The sequence below is a fragment of the Salmo trutta genome, chromosome 1, assembly GCF_901001165.1.
Source record: "Salmo trutta chromosome 1, fSalTru1.1, whole genome shotgun sequence".
Classification (NCBI taxonomy): Eukaryota; Metazoa; Chordata; class Actinopteri; order Salmoniformes; family Salmonidae; genus Salmo; species Salmo trutta.
In genome coordinates, this window is record NC_042957.1 from 61072537 (window position 1) to 61097708 (window position 25172).

The following is a 25172-nucleotide window of genomic DNA, read 5'->3' on the forward strand; positions in this document are numbered from 1 at the left end:
ATCACTTGGAGCTTATTTCCTGGTGTTTTTACAGTCTTTGATGTCAATCAATAAAAATACATTAAAAAAATTGGGCCCATGAGCCGCCAGTTGGGGAACCCAGCTATACAATATTCTGCCCATATGAACAAATACAATAGCCATACATGATTTAATGAAAAGCGGGAAACATACATATTTAATAACAGACTCATGAACAGAATCAGGCAATAGTTAACATACACAACATGGTTTCACATTCTTTAATAACAGACTCATAAACACAATCACACAACAGGCTAGAGTGCAGGCTGTACAGCGCACTTCACAGCTTCCCCGGTGCTTCACAACTTCCCCAGGAAACCCGTAGTCTCAAGTGGACAAAAGAGTAGTGTTCGTGGTAAAATATTATGCGTTGCTGCAGTGCTTCGTATTAATAGAATACTTACTGGGAGTGCAACACCTCCCTCCTCCTCTCTCTCACTCATCCTCTTGTTGTTGCAGTTTGGTTTGATTCGGCAGAAATGATTTGACATCATAGAATTCCTGTTTCTCCATGGGCTAGGGGACATAAAGATAGCATGAAGGAAAGGCATAGGTACATTGTGTCAACACAAGTGTCTTATCAATTCCCAAAAGATTTGACACATTCTGTATTAGTTAGCTACACATGTATTATTGATCATTCATAGAGAATACAGAGGTTCTCTATTTGTGCTGGTTGGCCCTGGTATTTAGGATTAGTATTTACTCAGCTGTGTTTTTCTTCCTCAAGAAAAGCCAGGTCTAGAATCCTCCCTCGGTTCATTTTACTTTCATACTGTACTGTATATATTACAAATAAGGAATCTGTGTTTATCTGTGTGTGTTGAGAGGAGGGGGAGCTGTATGCATTCACATACAGTAGAATCATTCACATACAGTAGGATCACTCACATACAGTAGGATAATTCACATACAGTAGGATCTCATTTTGTGCCTAAGCCCATCTATATTGAACTGTTATTTTCTGTTTTATTCTCACTTTCTCCTTCGTGTAATTTTTTATTAGGCTGTTTTTATACCTTTACCTTTACCACAGACTCATACTTTACTGGAGGGATAAATGAAAATCAGATGAGACATGACCTTGTTTATTCCTCTAAATTAACTTTATTGAAAAGTGTTTATGTGTTTTGTGTAGTAGAGGTGTCTAACTCCCCTGCTGATATCATTAAGGGGAGACGTTCTCTCATTCTGTTACCTACCGGGCGACAGACACACACAAACACTGGTAATTATTACGCTTTGGCCCTGACTCGTCCACTGTAATTAGGCAATGTGTCTCAAATAAAGAGGATATGAAGCCTGTGGAGACTGTGGAAAGCTAGAGCTAGAGTACCCTCTTGTGCTTGGTCCAGCCTGGCCAGCTCCCTCTCGCTCCCTCTCGCTCGCTCCCTCTCACTCCTCCTGAATTGGTTTAATTTGAAATGGCTGTGCTTATTCCATCCGAACACACAGACGCAATAATTCTATGCAAATCAGTTCCTAGTTAGACTGTGAACCAATTTGATATACCCACCGCACCATTTTCACTTAGTAAAGTTTGAAGTTGTTCTTTTTTTATACCAATGTGTCAGTCAAGAAGTTTGGGAGACAGAAACAGTTTGGCTTCTGTTTTAATGGAAGACAGCAGCATCGGTTCTCACTGAAGGGTCCTGTGACCAGATTACAGAGGAACACAGAAATCTTCTCTGTGCCTAATTATACACACAGGGGAAAACACAGACATTTGTTGTCCTGTGAAATGTGGACTTGGATAGCATTGCCCACAGTAAAGTGATCATACAATCACGTTACTAGCGTAATCGTTTTAGAAATGCGGTTTCATTGCAGGATGAATAACAGAAGATCCTCTCATCTCACATAATGGTTTTAAACCAAACGTACAATAAAAAGGATTAGCTTGTCTCCGGGTTGAACAACTGCTAGCTTAAATATAACATTCTGTTCACAGCCAAAGACAGCGTAATGGAGAGTGTTAAGTCATTAAAAACACTGTTTCTTAATAAGCTTGGAAATATGAAATAAAGCAGACGATTTGGTTAGAATAATTGTTTTTGACAGAGATGAGACGGTGGATAGAGAGAGAGAAATAGAGAGAGAAAGACAGAACGATAGAGGGAGAGAGAGCGAAGGAAATAGAGAGGTAGGGAAGAAGAGGAAAGAGAGTAAGATAGTGATGTGGGGAGAGAGAGAAATAGAGAGAGGGAGAGAGTGTGTAAATCAGGGTTATGAATGCACACTGCTACCCGGATCCAATAACCCCTTATTTGAATGAGAATGAAAAGCGACTGAGGTGCCATATTGAATTTCCTGTTGCAATTACGTGACCACTTGGCCCTGAAGGCTATTAGTAATCCAAGGGAGACTCCGCCCTGCCCAGGGCGAGCTGGGGAGACTGCCATACTATTGTCACAGTGAGAGATTAGGGTTGGGAGATCAGATTTGATATTTTTATGCATTAAGGGAACCTAGCAGCAGGCTAGAATGTGTTGAGAATGTGAGTGAGACTGGTTATTGTCAGAGGAAATTGATTTGGATAGGACCAGACAGATTAGACTAGTATTTTTATACTTCCAGGAATGGATAGAAATGTCTGGAAAATTCATAAAACATTCCTGTGTATTTCATGAGGGCATTTACAGTGTCCACAGTTGTTGAGGGTAATAGTTAATTTACAATCGGTAATAACTATGAGAATAGAAAGGTTCAGAACTTTTGTGAAGCATCACAGCACAGTTGAAAAATATATGGCAAATGGAAATCCAATATAAATGGTGTGAAGAGATAGATGGGAGGGATTGAATGGAGCTGAAGGGTGGGACAAATAGCAAGAAGATAACAAATGTAAAATATGCTGTGTCTGTAAAATGTATACAGGGTCAGAACTTTTGTGAAACAGCACAGTTAAAAATATATGGCAAATAGAAATCAAACTGGATGGACATTAGAAATAGATCAAATCAAATCAAATTTGTATTAGTCGCATGTGCCGAATACAACATATACAACTATATACAACCTTACAGTGAAATGCTTACTTACGAGCCACAACTAGCAATGCAGTTAATTATTTACATTTTTTTAGATATACAAAAAATATAAAAAATGTATATTTTTTAAATAAAAAATACGAATAAGAGTAAGAAATAAAAGTAACAAGTAATTGAAGAGCAGCAGTAAAATAACAATAGCGAGACTATATACAGGGGGGGGTACCGGTACAGAGTCAATGTGCGGGGGCACCGGTTAGTCAAGGTAATTGAGGTAATATGTACATGTAGGTAGAGTTATTAAAGTGACTTTGCATAGATGATAAAAACAGAGAGTTGCAACGGTGAAAATAGTCTGGGTAGCCATTTGATTAGATGTTCAGGAGTCTTATGGCTTGGGGGTAGAAGCTGTTTAGAAGCCTCTTGGACCTGGACTTGGTGCTCCGGTACCGCTTGCCCTGCGGTAGCAGAGAGAACAGTCTATGACTAGGGTGGCTGGAGTCTTCCTCTGACACAGCCTGGTATAGAGGTCCTGATATGGCTGATATGGCTGGTATGGCTGGACCCTACTCACTACCCTCTGTAGTGCCTTGCGGTCGGAGGCCGGGCAGTTTGCCATACGAGGCAGTGATGCAACCAGTAAAGATGCTCTCGATGGTGCAGCTGTAGAACCTTTTAAGGATCTGAGGACCCATGCCAAATCTTTTCAGTCTCCAGAGGTTTTGTCGTGCCCTCTTCACGACTGTCTTGGTGTGCTTGGACCATGTTAGTTTGTTGGTGATGTGGACACCAAGGAACTTGAAGCTTTCAACCTGCTCCACTACAGCCCAATTGACGAGAATGGTGGCATGCTCGGTCCTCTTTTTCCTGTAGTCCACAATTATCTCCTTTGTCTTGATCACGTTGAGGGAGAGGTTGTTGTCCTGGCCCCACACGGCCAGGTCTCTGACCTCCTCTATATAGGCTGTCTCGTCGTTGTCGGTGATCAGACCTACAACTGTTGTGTCATCTGCAAACTTAATTATGGTGTTGGAGTCGTGCCTCGCCGTGTAGTCATGAGTGGACAGGGAGTACAGGAGGGGGCTGAGCGCACACCCCCGAGGGGCCCCTGTGTTGAGGATCAGTGTGGCGGATGTTTTGTTACCTACCCTTACCACCTGGGGGCGGCCCGTCAGGAAGTCCAGGATCCAGTTGCAAAGGGGGGTGTTTAGTCCCAGGGTCCTTAGCTTAGTGATGATCTTTGAGGTGTTTATGGTGTTGAACCCTGAGCTGTAGTCAATGAATAGCATTCTCACACAGGTGTTCCTTTTGTCCACGTGGGAAAGGGCAGTTTGGAGTGCAATAGAGATTGCATCATCTGTGGATCTGTTGGGGCAGTATGCAAATTGGAGTGGGTCTAGGGTTTCTGGGATAATGGTGTTGATGTGAGCCATGACCAGCCTTTCAAAGCACTTCATGGCTACAGACGTGAGTGCTACAGGTTGGTAGTCATTTAAGCAGGTTACTTTAGTGTTCTTGGGCACAGGGACTATGGTGGTCTGCTTGAAACATGTTGGTATTACAGACTCGGTCAGGGAGAGGTTGAAAATGTCAGTGAAGACTCTTGCCAGTTGGTCAGCGCATGCTCACAATACACGTCCTGGTAATCCGTCTGGCCCTGCAGCATTGTGAATGTTGACTTTTTTTAAGTTCTTACTCACATTGGCTGCGGAGAACGTGATCACATAGTCTTCCAGAACAGCTGGTGCTCTCATGCATGTTTCAGTGTCATTTGCCTCGAAGCAAGCATAGAAGTAGTTTAGCTCGTCTGGTAGGCCCGTGCCACTGGGCAGCTCTCGGCTGTGCTTCCCTTGGAGAGGTTGAGGGTAGAGGAAGGACAGGACTAAAAACAAACTAGCAGCAGCAAACTAAAAATATATATATAACTATTGTAAAATAGATTGTGTCCGTAAAAGGTCTATAGTGTGTACAATCCTAAGTGTTGTTGTTCATTAGTTTACTCCAATTAGGGGAGGGGTGGTAGTGTTAGCTGAAAATAATAAAGGAAATATATTTTTAATGCCATATGTACACATTTACAAAAAAATATATGGGGGATTGGAAATGATAAATACAATTATATTGATGGAAGCTACAATCTATCTGCAATATTAAATCTACCCCATAAAGAAAATAGCAGTAGCAATTAGACTAACCACCCTTCAGTATCTACAAATAGATCATCCTGGAGGCAGAAGGATCAACATTTATTTTCTCCCATCATTATGTCTTTAGTACACTGTCCCAGGTAAAACATGTATACTGTTAAATAGACTCTGACATTTCTGCTAAGTGCATCAAGACGTATGGCCATTCTGAGGTATATACTGTAGGGAATGCTGTTGAGATGGGTGTGTGTTTGTGTGTGTACCCTCAGTTGCCCTCAAACTAAAGTCAACTCTCCCTCTCCACTCTCTCCCCCATCCTCACCCATTACCCCTCTTCCCTCCCTCTCCCCCATCCTCACCCATTACCCCTCTTCCATCCCTCCCTTCATCCTCTCCTTCATGTCTCCCTGTCTTCTCCACTGTAGCCAAGCTGTCAATGCTGGAGAGTAGTAACTGCATCTGTAGGACACCATGCAACATGACACGCTACAACAAGGAGCTGTCCATGGTCAAGATCCCCAGTAAGACCTCAGCACGCTACCTGGAAAAGAAGTTCAACCGCTCTGAGAAATACATCACGTAAGTACCTGCCTATAGGAGGCTCCAGAGGAACATATGAATGCATTAGAAGGAAAAATCTAATATACATCAGCCTACAGTATCACATATATTATATGTAGTAATAGTGTGTGGGTGGAAAGTGAAGATATTACACTGAGATGTCTTTGACGCTCAGACTAATGGGAAAGAGAACTGGAGCCTGGTATTGAAGAGATCCGTCATGTTATCATGTAATGGGATTTTGATGATAATAACAATAGGCATTCTCTAGTGGATCCAGTCATCAGTTGAGATGCTACTCTACTAATGACATTGTATGGGACATATGGTTCAGTGTAGAAGAATAAGTACCCTTACTTATGGCAATTGATAATACAACTATTGATATAGTAGGTATAGTATGCCCTGTATGTCTATTTCCCCATTGACAGAAAGATAAACAAACTTTGAAAAGACTAATGGTTAATAAAACTTTCAAAAAATACAATTAAAAAAACTGATGGATTTAGACTGATGGCCTGAAGAATGACTGATGACTTACCAGTTCATTGATTGATAGTTAAATAGGATGACAATATCAAGATAAATGTTTTGTCTTCTCTTGAACATGATTGAAGTGTTATCTGATCTCATCGATGTCTCTCTTTCAGGGATAACATCCTAGTCCTGGATGTGTTCTTTGAGGCCTTGAACTATGAGACCATTGAGCAGAAGAAAGCCTACGAAGTGGCAGGCTTACTGGGTATAGTCACCTATCTAGCTATTACCTACCTATCTTCTTCTCCTCTCTCTCTCTCTGGCTCTCCATCTCCTCTCTCTCTCTCTCACTCTCTCTCTCGCTCTGGCTCTCCATCTCCTCTCTCTCTCTCTCACTCTCTCTCTCGCTCTGGCTCTCCATCTCCTCTCTCTCTCTCTGGCTCTCCATCTCCTCTCTCTCTCTCTCACTCTCTCTCTCGCTCTGGCTCTCCATCTCCTCTCTCTCTCTCTCTCGCTCTGGCTCTCCATCTCCTCTCTCTCTCTCTCACTCTCTCTCTCACTCTCGCTCTCCATCTCCTCTCTCTCTCTCTCGCTCTCGCTTTCCATCTCCTCACTCTCTCTCTCGCTCTGGCTCTCCATCTCCTCTCTCTCTCTCTCTCACTCTCTCTCTCTCTCTGGCTCTCCATCTCCTCTCTCTCTCTCTCTCACTCTCTCTCTCGCTCTGGCTCTCCATCTCCTCTCTCTCTCTCTCTCGCTCTCTCGCTCTCGCTCTCCATCTCCTCTCTCTCTCTCTCTCGCTCTGGCTCTCCATCTCCTCTCTCTCTCTCTGGCTCTCCATCTCCTCTCTCTCTCTCTCTCTCGCTCTCTCGCTCTCGCTCTCCATCTCCTCTCACTCTCTCTCTCGCTCTGGCTCTCCATCTCCTCTCTCTCTCTCTGGCTCTCCATCTCCTCTCTCTCTCTCTCTCTCTCTCTCTCGCTCTCGCTCTCCATCTCCTCTCTCTCTCTCTGGCTCTCCATCTCCTCTCTCTCTCTCTGGCTCTCCATCTCCTCTCTCTCTCTCTCTCTCTCTCTCTCGCTCTCGCTCTCCATCTCCTCTCTCTCTCTCTCTCTCTCTCTCTCGCTCTGGCTCTCCATCTCCTCTCTCTCTCACTCTCTCTCTCGCTCTCGCTCTCCATCTCCTCTCTCTCTCTCTCACTCTCTCTCTCGCTCTCGCTCTCCATCTCCTCTCTCTCTCTCTCTCTCAAATTCAAATTAAGATACATTTCATTAAATAAAAAATAAGATTAGAAAAAGGAAAAGAAAGAATGGCTAATAAATAAAGAACAACATGTACATGGATGATGGTTACACTATATATTACTGTCAGTTATATTCAATGTAAATACTTCAGGGAATTAATGGTTATGGGAAGTCAGGCTATGGCAATCATATACATACTGTAATTGGCAGTAATATTTGCGGTTTCTCCCCCCCCCCCCCCCCCCCCCCCCAGAATAGTCATTAGTAAATGCACAGAAGTTGGGAATTGATTGAGATATTTTCTTGAAAATTATGATCTTATTTGGGAGTATTTCTCAGGAAAAAGTGCATCTCTGTCTGTACCTCCCCTGTAATGCAGTGACCACATAGACGCTCTTCTTTGGGTAGCCATGTCTTTTTGTGTCTCCATTTTTCTATAGCCAGTTGGTGTTCCCTGAGCCTGTATTTGGTCAGGATCTGTCTCTGTTTTGTGTCTCTGACAGAGTAGAGATATTCAGCGTTTTTGTATTCTGTTTTGAGGGCCAAATAGCAATTTAGTTTATTCAGTATTTTTGTTTCATTTTCCCAATTTGTCAAATAGGAGGTTTTCATTTCTGTAACAATTTGATTGATTTCCCTGTGTGTTTGGATAATAGAGTTGTTTAGTGTTTTCAATAACTGCCATAGGGGATTCTTTTCAGGGATCAGCTCTTGGGTTTCCAGTACTTGCTAGCTCTCTCCCTCCTCTCTCTAACTGTATTATTGATCTTCCAGGTGATATAGGTGGCCAGATGGGTCTGTTCATCGGGGCCAGTATCCTCACCATCCTGGAGCTATTTGACTACGCCTATGAGGTCAGACATAGAACACACACCATGTTGAAACATCCAAAGACACACACATTCTCACAAACGCATTATCAAACACTCTCACAGACAGTTATGTTTGGCGGAAGAAATAATAACTAAAAAATGAATAACAATTCATATCAGAGACACCAGTCTAATAGGTTACACACACATTTCTCTACAGACTCAAGGCCAATCACACACACACATATTCACATTCACATTTAAATTGTTGAGACGAAAGAGCCTTGTCATATATCTGTCTGGGCTGAGTGATTGAGGTGCGTGATCAGTCTTTTCATTAAGTCAGCTCAGCTGTTGGTCTCTCTCTCCTACTGCTTTGGTCTGCTTGGAGCTCTGCCAAGGACAAACCAGTCATTCTGTGCCCTCTGGGCTTTAGAGATACTCATGAAAAGTACTTTTTTTCAAACCTTTCTCATGTTTTAATGGGGAGCCTGTGCGGGGTGTTTTGTCGCAGACAGAGAGAGCTGCTGCTCTGGCTGTGGTTTTAAAGACTGCCACTAAAATAACAGCCTCGGTGACGTTTGGCCTTGAGTCAAGATATTATTACATATGCTGATGCCTAGTCACTTTACCATGCCTTCATGTACATATCTACCTCAAATACTTGGTAGCCCTGCACAGTGATCCGGTTCTGGTACTCCCTGTATATAGCTCCACAGTGATCTGGTTCTGGTACTCCCTGTATATAGCTCCACAGTGATCCAGTTCTGGTACTGCCTGTACATAGCTCCACAGTGATCCGGTTCTGGTACTCCCTGTATATAGCTCCACAGTGATCCGGTTCTGGTACTCCCTGTATATAGCTCCACAGTGATCCGGTTCTGGTACTCCCTGTATATAGCTCCACAGTGATCCGGTTCTGGTACTGCCTGTACATAGCTCCACAGTGATCCGGTTCTGCTACTCTCTGTATATAGATCCACAGTGATCCGGTTCTGGTACTGCCTGTACATAGCTCCACAGTGATCCGGTTCTGATACTCCCTGTATATAGCTCTACAGTGATCCGGTTCTGGTACTCCCTGTATATAGATCCACAGTGATCCGGTTCTGGTACTCCCTGTACATAGCTCCACAGGGATCGGTTCTGGTACTGCCTGTACATAGCTCCACAGTGATCCGGTTCTGGTACTCCCTGTACATAGCTCCACAGGGATCGGTTCTGGTACTGCCTGTACATAGCTCCACAGTGATCCGGTTCTGGTACTCCCTGTACATAGCTCCACAGTGATCCGGTTCTGGTACTGCCTGTACATAGCTCCACAGTGATCCGGTTCTGATACTCCCTGTATATAGCTCTACAGTGATCCGGTTCTGGTACTCCCTGTATATAGATCCACAGTGATCCGGTTCTGGTACTGCCTGTACATAGCTCCACAGGGATCGGTTCTGGTACTGCCTGTACATAGCTCCACAGGGATCGGTTCTGGTACTCCCTGTACATAGCTCCACAGTGATCCGGTTCTGGTACTGCCTGTACATAGCTCCACAGTGATCCGGTTCTGGTACTGCCTGTACATAGCTCCACAGGGATTGGTTCTGGTACTGCCTGTACATAGCTCCACAGGGATTGGTTCTGGTACTGCCTGTACATAGCTCTACAGTGATCCGGTTCTGGTACTGCCTGTACATAGCTCCACAGTGATCCGGTTCTGGTACTGCCTGTACATAGCTCCACAGGGATTGGTTCTGGTACTGCCTGTACATAGCTCCATTCTTGTGTATTTTATTCCTCTTATGTTACTAGTTTTCTTTTTATGGTTATTTTTTAACTCTGCCTTGTTGGGAAGAGCTCGTAAGCAAGCATTTCACGTTAAAGTCTACACTGCTGTATTATTTATGGTGCCAATTATAACAGTTAAAATTCACCTTAAACTAAATTGGTCATAAGTTACCACAGCATGTAAAAACCACACATCATGAATAATTTTGTGATACTGTGTATGTCCTTATGACCTGATAATGTGTGTTACATATATATGTTGTCAGGTGGTGAAGGACAAGTTGCTGGACCTACTGAGCCGAGATGACGAGGAGGAGAGCCACGGAGATGACGTGGTAAGGTCATCAGGTTAATCAGATGACAAACTGGACTGTCACACTATTTGGAAAATGTTTTATACTGTATTTATGGCTTAGCATCCAGCCAAACCTCAATATGATTTATATTATTCTGTGCCAGACAGCTATCCCAATGTCATTCTCAGTTATTGACAAGAAAGGAGATGAGATCTCTCCTACTGGATCGTGTCAAAATGTCACTCAGTGTATTTTTATTTGAATTAACCAGGTAAGTTGAATGAGAACACATTCTCACATACAGCATCGACCTGGGGAATAGTTAGAGGGGAGAGGATGAATGAGCCGATTGGATGATTAGGTGTCCATGATGGCATGAGGGCCAGATTGAGTATGTAGCCAGGACACCAGGGTTAACACTCCTACTCCTACGATAAGTGCCATAAGATCGTTAGTGACCACAGAGAGTCAGGACACCCTTTTAACATTGCATTTTAAAGATGGCACTCTGCACAGCGTAATGTCCCCAATCACTGCCCTGGGACATTGGGATCTTTTTTCAGACCAGAGGAAAGAGTGCCTCCTACTGGCCCTCCAACATCCCTTCCTGCAGCATCTGGTCTCCCATCCAGGACAAACCCTGCTTAGCTTCAGTGGCAAGCCAGCAGTGGGGTGCAGTGTAGACGTGTGCATGTGTATAAGTGTACTACACGCATATGTGTGTGTCACCCTACCTCAGAGTTCCTGTGACCCGGTGGCGAACCACTCGGAGGCCATCAGCCACACGGTGAGCGTCCCCCTACAGACCACCCTGGGCACGCTGGAGGAGATCGCCTGCTGAGCCCCCAGCCCAGCTCCACACACCAGGCAAGGCGACTGTGAGCCACCACCACACGGGGAGCCAGTGAGCAGCAGCCTCTTCCACAGGCTAACAGGACAGAATGATAGTGACTTTGGTGGGGAGGATGGGTGGCTGGGTGGCTGGTCAGAGGAGAGGGTGGCTGGGTTGGGCTAGACTGGGCTGGACTGGGCCTCCCCTCCACACTGTCACTGCAGCACTAATGGGGATTAAGAAACTGTCACCTGGACTTACTGGTGCTCTCTGTTACTGGAACTGTTACTGTTACTGTACTGCTGGAGGAGGACAGCCGCCTGCCCTCCCCCTCACGTGCTCATCTACCTGACTCATAGGTCTTCTCCAGTTCACAGACAGACAGACTACACTGTAAACCTAACGGGAAGGGACTCATCTCTGTCCTAGACATGTGTATTCACTAGTCACCCATCGGTCAGTACTGCCAGACATTGTACCATAACAGTTGCTGTGAACTGTCCAAGTTGCATGCGCTGCTTCCTCTCGGAGACGGTTTCTCTCTTTGGTGATGCTGATTGGCTGACGCTGGACTGCAGTGTTGCTTTACTGTACATTTGCCCTGTCTCTCTCTCTCTCTCTGTCATTCTCTCACTCTCTCTGTCTCTCTCCGTGGCCTATGAGATGAGGCCAGCTATAGAAATAGAATGTATAGATTGAACATGGCTCACATTAACATATTTCATATGACACATCCATCTAAGGCAGTTCCATTTTGTTGATGCACTGTTTTCTTAGGCGGCAAGTTGTATATCTACGGGAAGGGGTGTTGGGACTGTATTTGCATTCATATTGGAAAAAAATGAGCATTCTAAAGAATCAATTCCAAAATGACTGTTTTGCATTCGGTTATTTATTTTGTTGTTTAATGCATCCGTTCTATTGATTCCACTCCTATCAATTTACCACAAGGTTAGTACGCTGATGGAAGGCAAGGTACTGAGCTGCTTCTTAACAACATATTAAACAGGTGCCATATTCCTATGTCTAAACTCATGTAAATGATTAAACGCTTGCCTCTTGGCGGCAGCGCCTCAGTGGGGTAAAAGCACTCATTGATGACTGAGGCTGAGCCAAAACCAGAGAGGTGGGTTTCGACATTGTTTACCTGGCAGAATACAAGCAGAGTACAAATGTCGCTCATAAATGAACATGCTGAGGGGGTTTAGTTTCATTTCAGCTGCATGATGTGGGTGTGTTGTCTGGTGAGAACTGACGGACTCCCAACCATATTTTACATAATGGACTTGGCCCTTACATGGACATAGCCCAGCTAGAAATTGAATTGAATTGAAAATTGAATTTCCATGATAATCAAGGCTCTATTAATGGAAATAATGTTTGGACGATGATGTAGATTCAGATGAGGGGAAATGATCTTCTGATTCATTTCAGGATACAGGGTGTGTTGTATTGTGATGTTAATATTGGTGTTGTGGTAGGAAAAAACAAAACGGGTACAAGACAGTGTTCTGTCCCGTCTACAGTGGACATGTTATTGAAGAAGGACTTACATGAACCGACTTATGACTGGTTGACATTTTGATTTGAAGCAAATACACATTTTGTAACAGAGCAGGATAATACTAACACAACGGATTCAAAAAATCAAGCCCAACATGTAAAACCTGTCGTTTGCAGAAACGGTAGCCTGCAGACTTTGCCGGGACTATTGTCCATCTCTGCCTGAAAAACACAATTGGAGGTGATTTTAAGCCCAATATATTTTTATAGACGATAGCCCCAACCAAACACATTTAATAACCAGTTAAAATCAAAATCACCAAACCATGGGTGGTGTGAAATCCACAGGTGTTTTTCTGTTCTCAAAAGTGACAAAGGACTATCCAAAGCCCTGACATGAAACGCTGACTGGTCTGAGTCCATCTCAAAAAGGATTTGGTTTGCACTTTATGTTTCTTTAACACCCCTCCAATCTAGTGCCATCACACTAAAAGGGACCGTATTGCATCACTATGATATGACGAGTACATCCACCCAGAGTAGCATATCAATTAGCCGTGATTATTCAGACAGGCGGCAGGTAGCCTAGCAGTTAGCGTGTTGGGCCATTAGCTGAAAGGTTGCTGGTTTGAATACCCAAGCCGACAAGGTGAAAAATCTGTCGATGTGCCCTTGAGTCAGGCAGCTAAACCTAATTTGCTCCAGGGGCGCCGTACTACTATGGCTGACCCTGTAAAACAACACATTTGACTGCACCTATCCGGTGTATGTGACAAAACTTCTACTATGTCATCGTTATAATGTACAGTACAGGTGGGAATGAACTCCAAGTGCTTTGTGAACTATGATTTCCTGTCTGTTGTTGACCTGCTGTGTGTAATCTAATCTCTCATGTATGGCTTATCATGTCTCCTTTAGCAGTGACCTCAGCCATCTCCAGGGGCGGACTTGCCATCTGGCATTTGCCCGAAATGCCAGATGGGCTGGTTCATTTTTAGCCTAGTGGGCCTGTCTAACGGGAAATAAATTAGCAAGATTATCATTATCTGACCTTGAGGAAAAATATGGACTGGTGTGAGGGCCTCAAGGAAAAAAATGGGCCGGTATATTACAAATGCGAGAGCCAATTTCTGGTCCCAGTCCTCCCCTGCTTCTCACCTATTGTATAGATCTGTCCATGGAGAGAGGTGAACTACTATGGGACACATACTGAGTCTCAGTGAAAATGCCACTGGTTGTTTCTTCTCTTTTGGTTTCTATTGTTATTGCAGGACTGCTTTTTCATTTTGTGATGCAGCGTACAGTATCTGTTTTTAATGTGAAATGATTAAAAAAAGGTTTTGCTGCGGGGGTCCTGTCGTGTTTGCCTTCTTGTGTAGATACTCATTTCTTCATAGCTTTGAAAGAGGATCCATCGTGCAGACCACAAGCATAATACTCTGTCATACAGTGCTTGTGGTTTGTGGGGAGGGGTGGGAGCTTGGAAAAAGGCATCAGCGCCTACATTATGTTGTGGTGTTAGAAATGTAAAGGGGAGATCCTATTTCACTCTGACATCTCTCCTACACAGACTTAATGTGCACTGAAATGTCCTCCTCTCAGCTCCCAGTGATAACAGCAGTCAGGACACCAGAGGACTCCTCCAAGCAGAGCAGTACTAGTAGACAGACTGAGGGAGAAAATTCACTTGAAAGCCATGTTGTGTTGCTGGTCAGGTTCTATTTTGTATCAGCTCTCTCCAGGAACTCCTGCCAGCTATTTGCTCTGTCTGTATCAAGAGCTGTGTCTGCGTCTTCCCTCTGGGTGCCCTGTTGTTCCATTAATACAAGTGTCTTATAATATTAGAGTTCAACCCCAAGATCTACAAATCATATTATTTATGGATGACAACGTCCTACAAAACACAAATGTTATGCAGTTAATTTAGCTCATGCTGCTGATACAGTGAATTGTGTGTGCACTTGATTTACTTGTAGAGTATTGCCAGAAAAAGCAATCTGCCAGTAGACGGTGACCTGAGAATATTTACACATTGATTAGGTTGATGGATGTGTAATTAAGGAACTTTGTTACCTGGATAGATTTTTCTCACTTAGGTTATTGCATAGGCAGTGTTAAAATGTGTTAGCAAAAGATCTTGGTGAGAATACACCAACACACATGGGCAAAGATGTCAGTCGAGCATACAATTTAGATTAATGGTGAAATAGATTATACATTTTGAAACCTTTTTGTGGATGTTTTGTTCAAACCAGGGTTAATCAGAGAAAACCTGTGTGTGTTCTTGACTTTGTGATGAATTAATCTAGAAACAATATGACAACCATTTTTGCCCAGGAGGTACAGTATCAACACATAAGCCAGTGTCTATGCTGCAGTGCAGTGCCCTCTCGGAGACAGAGACAGGCCTGGGTTCATCCGGAGTTCACTGGGCATCTTTTTGGCTTTATACAGACATTGCCGGAGGTCCTACGGTGGAGACTACATTTCCACCCTGCCTTGCATGAAAACAGAGACAATTTGCCACTGCTTAGAAAACTTGGCACAGTGGCCTATAGATTTGTTCAAAGCGAATGCATAGTGAGGCAGCAATTCTAGATCATCTTGAAAGACCTAATTAGGGCTTAGATCATGGGACTGCTGTTGTTATTATTTTTGTTTACCATGGTGCTTGATATTTCTTTTGTTGCATAGAAATTGATTTTAAATAATCTGTTGGTAATGTTGAATATCAATATTTTGCAAGCAGCATATGAGATTTTTTGGAGAATCTAACACATGCAACACATCTATTCAGGCTCTATTCAAGCTCTGACAAACAAAAGGTGTGATGTTCCGCACTCAAAATGATGTCGCATAAAGAAAGCTTACTTCATTTTTTGATTTATTTTTATTTTCACTGAGAGCGCGATACTCCCCATTTGATGATCTACTCAAGCTCTGCTCAGAGTTAATTACACTTTCCACATGGATAGAGATATTATCAATCAGACGAGAAGCAGAAGGCAGAGGGGTGAGGAGCTACAGAGGGGTGAGGAGCTACAGAGGAGGGAGATAAGGGGAGTGGGGAACATGCACATATGTTGGATATGGGGTTTAAGATAGAAAGACATGGGGAGAAAAAGAAAATTCAAGCTGAACAAAGCCACTAGTACAGGTCAGGCCATGCCATGCAGTTATCATAGTTTGCCTATTTTTATTATGCAGGAGGAATATTTCAACATTTCAAATGTAAACTCCTGAACTTCTGTGTTGTGCCAGTCAGTCCACAAACTGCCTGAGTGAGAAGTAATAAACCTGAGATGCACCACCGTATTTGGTTTTCATATACACTACATGACCAAAAGTATGTGGGCACATGCTTGTCGAAAATCTCATTCCAAAATCGTGGGCATTAATATGGAGTTGGTCCCCCCTTTGCTGCTATGAATAGCCTCCACTCTTCTGGGAAGGCTTTCCATTAGATGTTGGAACATTGCTGCAGGGACTTGCTTCCATTCAGCCGCAAGAGCATTAGTGATGTTGGGCACTGATGTTGGACGATTAGGCCTGGCACCCTGTCGGCGTTCCAATTTATCCCAAAGGTGTTCGATTGAGTTGAGTTCAGGGCTCTGTGTAGGCCAGTCAAGTTCTTCCACATCGATCTCGACAAACCATTTCTGTCTGGACCTTGCATGTGCACGGGGGTTTTGCCATAATGAAACAGGAAATGGCCTTCCGCAAACTGTTGCCACAAAGTTGGAAGCACAGAATCATCTATAATGTCATTGTATGATGTAGCGTTAAGATTTCCCTTCACTGGAACTAACGGGCCTAGCCCGAACCATGAAAAACAGCCAAAAGACCATTATTCCTCCTCCACCAAAGTTTACAGTTGGCACTATGGATTGGGGCAGGTAGCATTACCTGGCATCTGCCAAACCTAGATGCGTCCGTCGGACTGCCAGATGGTGAAGCGTTATTCATCATGCTCCAGTCCAATAGTGGTGAGGTTTACACCACTCCAGCTGACGCTTGGCATTGCGCATGATGATCTTAGGCTTGTATGTGGCTGCTCGACCATGGAAACCCATTTCATGAAGCTTCAGTTATTGTGCTGACGTTGCTTCCAGAGGCAGTTTTGAACTCTGTAGTGAGTGTTGCAACCGAGAACAGACAATTTTTATGCACTACGCATTTCAGCACCTGGTGGTCCCGTTCTGTAAGCTTGTGTGGCCTACCACTTCGCGGCTGAGCCGTTATTGCTCCTAGACATTTCCACTTCACCATAACAGCACATACAGTTGAATGGGGCAGCTCTAGCAGGGCAGACATTTTATGAACTGACTTGTTGGAAAGGTGGCATCCTATGACGGTGCCACGTTGAAAGTCAGTAAGGCTATTCTACTGACAATGTTTATCTATGGAGATTGCATAGCTGTGTGCTAAATTGTATCAATTGTCAGCAACGGTTGTGGCTTTTATAGCCGAATCCACTAATTTGAAGTGGTGTCACATACTTTTGTATATATAGTGTACTTACTTGCACAACTGATATTGGTACCATAACAGCATTTCTTATCCAAAGACAGCTTAAGGTATGAAAGCTCTGTATTTTCCCTGTTTATCAGAATGTCTGCCATTTGCTGTCAGCTTGGGATCGTAGGAAAAGTTCAAACTTGAGTCATACAACTCCAAGTCATCCGTTATTGTCACGTCCTGGCCAGTATAAGGTTAATTGTTTTTGTAGTTTGGTCAGGGCGTGGCAGAGGGTATTTGTTTTATGTGGTTCAGGGTGGTGTGTTTTGTTAAAAGGGTGGTTGATTTAGTAATTCCGGGTTTTGGTTTATGTTTAAGTATTTCTATGTGGAGTCTAGTGAGTGTATGTCTATGTTTGGTTAATTGGGGTTGGGACTCTCAGTTGAAGGCAGGTGTTGTCTATCTGCCTTTGATTGAGAGTCCCATATAGTAGGGTGTGTTTGTGTTTGGTATTTGTGGGTGATTGTTCTGTGTTGAGCCTATGCTAGCAAGACTGTTTGTAGTTGTTCGTTCGTTTCTTTGTTATTTTTGTATGTTCATTTTTGAGAGTAATTAAAAATCAAGATGAGCATACACGTACCTGCTGCGTATTGGTCCTCCTTCACCGACGACAACCGTGACAGTTATTTACATCTACACTATTTCAATTTCTCCTTGTTTGTGACTCACCTTGGCAGCAGTTCATCCCTCATGCCTGAAACCAAAATAATTCCTTTATTCAATGTAACTCACTTGTGGTTTGTCAGAATGAATGAAGGATTTGTTCACCTCATCAGGCCATGACAAATAACCTCCACTATAGATAGGAACTTACCTGCCACTGGGCACAGACGTCATTTCAACGTCTAGTTTTGGTTTAAATTTGGTTGAGTTGTCAATTAACGTGAATTTAACTTGAAATCAACAAAACATTTCACCATGTCATTGGATTTAGGTGGAAAAAAAGAAATTCCCTGACGTTGATGACTTTTTGCAAATCCAATCAGTTTCCCACGGTGATTCAACGTCATCGCATTACTGTTTTGTTAAAATGAGTGAGGAAACAACGTTGATTCAACCAGTTTTGCCCAGTGGGCAGCCACATACTGCTCAATGTATTGTCCGTGCCTTTACAAACACCTCTGTGACAGTGAGGACTAGTTAGTTCGCAGAACCTCAGAAAGGGAGATTATTTTTCCAATTTAGGAAGTGTAGTTTGATTCATGAATTCCTAACACAGGAAGACAATCAATCTACACCATTCTATTCATAGGCCAGATCAAGCCGAGCTGTTAACTGAAGCTGTTAAATTAATCTGGCATTTAGTCGATGACATCAATAAGTGGACGAGGGTGAGAGATGGCGCGATGTCTCACTTGCCAGAGGTGCGTTTGAGTCTCTCGGAGTCTTTCTCTCGCTCTCGTTTGTTCTGGGCAGACAGTATATTCTCCTTCTGGATGGCCTCCCATGTGTTCAGTCTACTGGCCTGCCTGCCACGGATATCCAGAACTGAAGGAGGGATAGAGGAGGGGGAAAGAACAAAGAGAAAATGAGAAAAATACTCTTGAAGGAAAATGGAAGTAGACTTCTAAAATACTGGAAGTTCAATACTTGAAGTGAATTATCTGATCATTGGTCTCCCTTCCTCTGTCTCCCTCCCCCAGTCTCTCACCAAAGTGTTTGATCTTGACAGAGGGGATCCTGCGGATGTGTCTCTTGATGAAGAGGTGGAGGTGGCAGAGGATGATGAAGGGTGGAGCCAGACAGGGTCTAGAGTGGTACTCTGCAATCAAGTTGTAGCGCTGGAACTTCCAGTGGGTGTCGCTGTGCTCCTGCACTTTGGAGAATGTGTAACTGCAGGAAGGAAGGAAGGAAGGAAGGAAGGAAGGAAGGAAGGAGGAAGGAAGGAAGGAAGGAAGGAAGGAAGGAAGGAAGGAAGGAAGGAAGGAAGGAAGGAAGGAAGGAAGGAAGGAAGGAAGGATGGAGAGCGAGAAATGGTTAACAGGCAGAATATCAGGGAATAGGTGACTCCCACTCATATAACAAATTATTGATTTTATTATACTTTTTGGTTAATGATGTTTTGGGCCCCAATGACACACATGAAAGAAGAGCCAGAAAAATATATGGCATTTTGACAACACTCAAACATGCAGGGCTAGTATCAAATAAGACACTTCAAAATTCTATCAAGTTGATTAATTTAAATACAACAACAGTAAGGAACTAGATAAGATAAGATAAATTCAGGAATTCAGCCCACGGATTAAAGAGGCCTATTGAATGAGTGATGATCTCTCAAGGGGAACACAAATAGAGTGAAAACATACATATTGGGGGGGTGCTAGATGGGAAAGAGGGACAGAGTATGAAAGAGGGACAGAGAGTGAGAGGGACAGAGTGGGAAAGAGGGACAGACCGAGAGGGTCCGTTACCTGAACATGGCAATGAGCAGGTTGACCAGCAGGATGTTGGTGACCAGCAGGAAGATGACCAATAAGATGACCACCAGCCAGTTAGCATAGGTACTCGTGCATGGCTCTGCCCCTGCCTCGATCAGGGTGACGTTATTGGTGCACTCTATCCCCTCCTCCAGTTTATCAGCTACGGACAGACAGAGGGAGAGAAGGGAGGGAGACGGTGAGAGTTCAAAACAGATGGGAAGAAGCAGGGGGAGGGGTGTGCAGAATAAATATTTAAAATGGTATGACAAAGTGGGTAGATTGGGCAGGGGTTGGAGTGGGGAATTGAGATGGGATACAGAGATAGAGGAACCGAGAAAGAGAGGGGCAGGTATACACATACACATATACACTGATTATACAAAACATTAGGAACACCTGCTCTTTCCATGACATAGACTGACTTGTGAATCCAGGTCAAAGCTATGCTCCCTTATTGATGTCACCTGCTAAATCCACTTCAACCAGTGTAGATGAAGGGGAGGAGACCGGTTAAATAATGATTTTCCAGCCTTGAGACATGGATTGTGTATGTGTGCCATTCAGAGGGTGAATGGGCAAGACAAAATATTTAAGTGTCATTGAACAGGGTATGGTAGTAGGTGCCAGGTGCACCGGTTTGTGTCAAGAACTGCAACGCTGCTGGGTTTTTCATGCTCAACAGTTTCCGGTGTGTCAAGAATGGTCCACCGCCCAAGGACATCCAGCCAATTTGACACAACTGTGGGAAGCATTGGAGTCAACATGGGCCAGCATCCCTGTGGAACACTTTCGGGGGGGGGGGGGGGGTGTCCTTAATGCAGCTCAATATTAGGAAGGTGTCCTTAATGTTAAATACGCTAAGTGTGCCATCGCTCATCCATATATTTATATGTACATATTCTCATTCACCCTTTTAGATTTGTGTGTATTAGGTAGTTGTTGGGGAATTGTTAGATTACTGTTAGATTTGTGTGTATTAGGTAGTTGTTGGGGAATTGTTAGATTTGTTAGATATTACTGCACTGTTGGAACAAGAGGCACAAACGCTACACTCGCATTAACATCTGCTAACCATGTGTATGTGACCAACACTATTTGATTTTATAGTAGAGTGACCAGACGGAAACCACTCCTTGGTAAAAAAGCACATGACAGCCCGCTTGGAGTTTGCCAAAAGCCACCTAAAGACTCTCAGACCATGAGAAACAAGATTTTCTGGTCTGATGAAACCCAGATTGAACTATTTGGCCTGAATGCCAAGCATCACGTCTGGAGGAAACCTGGCACCATCCCTACGTGAAGCATGGTGATGGCAGAATCATGCTGTGGAGATGTTTTTCAGCAGCAAGGACTGGGAGACTAGTCAGGATCGAGGCAAAGATGAACGGAGCAAAGTACACAGATCCTTGATGAAAACCTGCTCCAGAGCTCTCAGGACCTCAGACTAAGCACACAGCCAAGACAACGCAGGAGTGGCTTCGGGACAAGTCTCTGAATGTGCTTGAGTGGCCCAGCCACAGCCTGGACGTAAACCTGATCAAACATCTCTAGAGAGACCTCAAAATAGCTGTGAAGAAATGCTCCCCATCCAACGTGACAGAGCTTGAGAGGTTCTGCAGAGAAGAATGGGAGAAACTCCCCAAATACAGTTGTGCCAAGCTTGTAGCATCATACCCAAGAAGATTGAGGCTGTAATTGCTGCCAAAGGTGCTTCAACAAAGTACTGAGTAAAGGGACTGAATACTTATGTAAATGTAATATTTCAGTTTTTCTATACATTTGCAAAAATGTCTAAAAACCAGTTTTTGCTTTGTCATTATGGGGTATTGTGTGTAGATTGATGAGGGAAAAATTTATTCAATCCATTTTAGAATAAGGCTTAACTTAACGAAATGTGGAAAAAGTCAAGTGGTCTGAATACTTTTAGAAGGCACTGTATACAGCCGTGGCCAAAAGTTTTGAGAATGACACAAATATTAATTTTCACAAAGTTTGCTGCTGCAGTGTCTTTAGATATTTTGTCAGATGTTACTATAGAATACTGAAGTATAATTAAAAGCATTTCATAAGTGTCCAAGGCTCTTATTGACAATTACATGAAGTTGATGCAAAGAGTCAATATTTGCAGTGTTGACCTTTCTTTTTCAAGACCTCTGCAATCCGCCCTGGCATGCTGTCAATTAACTTCTGGGCCACATCCTGACTGATAATCAATGCTTGGAGTTTGTCAGAATGTGTGGGTTTTTGTTTGTCCACCCGCCACTTGAGGATTGACCACAAGTTGTCAATGGGATTAAGGTCTGGGGAGTTTCCTGGCCATTGACCCAAAATATCGATGTTTTGTTCCCCGAGCCACTTAGTTATCACTTTTTTCTTATGGGAAGGTGCTCCATCATGCTGGAAAAGGCAGTGTTCGTCACCAAACTGTTCCTGGATGTTGGGAGAAGTTGCTCTCGGAGGATGTGTTGGTACCATTTTATATTCATGGCTGTGTTCTTAGGCAAAATTGTGAGTGAGCCCATTCTCTTGGCTGAGAAGCAACCCCACACATGAATGGTCTCAGGATGCTTTACTGTTGGCATGACACAGGACTGATGGTAGCGTTCACCTTGTCTTCTCCGGACAAGCTTTTTTCCGGATGCTCTAAACAATCGGAAAGGGGATTCATCAGAGAAAATGACTTTACCCCAGTCCTCAGCTGTCCAATCCCTGTACCTTTTTCAGAATATCAGTCTGTCGCTGATGTTTTTCCTGGAGAGAAGTGGCCTCTTTGCTGCCCTTCTTGACACCAGGCCATCCTCCAAAAGTCTTCGCCTCACTGTGCGTGCAGATGCAGTGGAAATGTTTTTTTGGATGGCAAAGAGGGACTTTGCAATTAATTGCAATTCATCTGATCACTCTTCATAACATTCTGGAGTATATGCAAATTGCCATCATACAAACTGAGGCAGCAGACTTTGTGAAAATTAATATTTGTGTCATTCTCAAAACTTTTGGCTACGACTGTACACATACAGTGGGGAGAACAAGTATTTGATACACTGCCGATTATGCAGGTTTTCCTACTTACAAAGCATGTAGAGGTCTGTAATTTTTATCATAGGTTCACTTCAACTGTGAGAGATGGAATCTAAAACAAAAATCCAGAAAATCACATTGTATGATTTTTTATTAATTAATTTGCATTTTATTGCAGGACATAAGTATTTGATCACCTACCAACCAGTAAGAATTCCGGCTCTCACAGACCTGTTAGTTTTTCTTTAAGAAGCCCTCCTGTTCTCCACTCATTACCTGTATTAACTGCACCTGTTTGAACTCGTTACCTCTATAAAAGACACCTGTCCACACACTAAATCAAACAGACATCAACCGCTCCACAATGGCCAAGACCAGAGAGCTGTGTAAGGACATCAGGGATAAAATTGTAGACCTGCACAAGGCTGGGATGGGCTACAGGACAATAGGCAAGCAGCTTGGTGAGAAGGCAACAACTGTTGGCTCAATTATTAGAAAATGGAAGAAGTTCAAGATGAGTCAATCACCCTCAGTCTGGGGCTCCATGCAAGATCTCACCTCGTGGGGCATCAATGATCATGAGGAAGGTGAGGGATCAGCCCAGAACTACATGGCAGGACCTGGTCAATGACCTGAAGAGAGCTGGGTCCACAGTCTCAAAGAAAACCATTAGTAACACACTACGCCGTCATGGATTAAAATCCTGCAGCGCACGCAAGGTCCCCCTGCTCAAGCCAGCGCATGTCCAGGCCCGTCTGAAGTTTGCCAATGACCATCTGGATGATCCAGAGGAGGAATGGGAGAAGGTCATGTGGTCTGATGAGACAAAAATAGAGCTTTTTGGTCTAAACTCCACTCGCCGTGTTTGGAGGAAGAAGAAGGATGAGTACAACCCCAAGAACACCATCCCAACCGTGAAGCATGGAGGTGGAAACATCATTCTTTGGGGATGCTTTTCTGCAAAGGGGACAGGACGGCTGCACCGTATTGAGGGGAGGATGGATGGGGCCATGTATCGCGAGATCTTGGCCAACAACCTCCTTCCCTCAGTAAGAGCATTGAAGATGAGTCGTGGCTGGGTCTTCCAGTATGACAACGACCCGAAACACACAGCCAGGACAACTAAGGAATGGCTCCGTAAGAAGCATCTCAAGGTCCTGGAGTGGCCTAGCCAGTCTCCAGACCTGAACCCAATAGAAAATCTTTGGAGGGAGCTGAAAGTCTGTATTGCCCAGCAACAGCCCCGAAACCTGAAGGATCTGGAGAAGGTCTGTATGGAGGAGTGGGCCAAAATCCCTGCTGCAGTGTGTGCAAACCTGGTCAAGAACTACAGGAAATGTATGATCTCTGTAATTGCAAACAAAGGTTTCTGTACCAAATATTAAGTTCTGCTTTTCTGATGTATCAAATATTTATGTAATGCAATAAAATGCAAATTAATTCATTAAAAATCATACAATGTGATTTTCTGGATTTTTGTTTTAGATTCCGTCTCTCACAGTTGAAGTGTACCTATGATAAAAATTACAGACCTCTACATGCTTTGTAAGTACGAAAACCTGCAAAATCGGCAGTGTATCAAATACTTGTTCTCCCCACTATACATACATATATACAATACCAGTCAAAAGTTTGGACACACCTACTCATTCCAGGGTTTTCATAACTTTTACATTGTAGAATAATAGTGAAGACTTCAAAACAATGAAATAACACATATGGAATCATGTAGTAACCAAAAAAGTGTTACACAAATCAAAATATATTTTATATGAGATTCTTCTTCTCCACCCCATCTCATTTTCTTTCTCTCAAATTGTCGCAAACTTGCTTTAAAATTGCAACATTTCCTCTACGCCCATGGCAAAATGTGTAGAATTGCAGGAAATTAACTCTAAAACTAAATTTCGCAAGGGCTCCCAAAAAGCTTTAAGGCTAGTACTTTGACTACATGTATGTGGGTACACAGAGCCCCTCATTACCATTTTTTGTGGTCCTCACAACCATGAAAGTTGTCCATCCCTGATCTAGACACTGCAGTAAAAAGGGTTTTATCCCTCTTTTTAGAAAGCCCTCACCATTTTTTCAACGATGATGATCTTGGGTCCCAGCTGTTTGTGGATGGCGAATATGTGGATGAGACGGAGGGTAAACACCATGTAGTCCACAGCCATCACAGCCCGGCCAAACTCATAGGACAATGGGAACATTCTAGAACACACAACAAACACCTGGTTATAGTCAGTTCTGAATGAAAGTTGAAAATACTTATTTTTCGGATGTTGAAAATACGTATTTTCCAGACGTTGAAAATATGTATTTTCTCGATGTTGAAATCAGCCTAATTTTTGGTTCTGAATGAAAGTTGAAAATACTTAATTTATAGACGTCTATGTTTGGGCCAAATCAAGGCTGGTCCAGATCGGACTAAATCTGAACCAAACATAGACGTCTATGATTGGTTCAGATTTGGTCCGGATGATGGACGTTGAAATCAAGGCTGATCTGGACCGCACCAAAAAAAGAAATCGGATAAGGCATCGGCCCATG

General features: G+C 43.4%; 1 protein-coding gene and 1 pseudogene across 4 annotated transcripts in view; one reads left to right on the forward strand and one right to left on the reverse strand.

Annotated features, from left to right (window-relative positions):
- The window catches only part of LOC115204081 (acid-sensing ion channel 2), a 480853-nt gene extending 466839 nt beyond the window's left edge, over positions 1-14014 (forward strand). For 3 of the 4 annotated variants that reach the window (XM_029769392.1, XM_029769399.1, XM_029769382.1), the window contains 4 exons: positions 5587-5740; positions 6373-6464; positions 8213-8292; positions 10299-10858. In XM_029769392.1, the coding sequence (XP_029625252.1) occupies positions 5587-5740; positions 6373-6464; positions 8213-8292; positions 10299-10385 (413 nt within the window). In that variant the 3' untranslated portion in view covers positions 10386-10858. Of the gene's footprint in view, positions 1-5586; positions 5741-6372; positions 6465-8212; positions 8293-10298; positions 10859-11067 lie in introns of those variants that run through there. The other variant, XM_029769408.1, reaches the window with a different exon arrangement.
- A 4215-nt stretch (positions 14015-18229) lies between these two features.
- The window catches only part of LOC115196252 (transient receptor potential cation channel subfamily M member 5-like), a 46134-nt pseudogene continuing 39191 nt past the window's right edge, over positions 18230-25172 (reverse strand).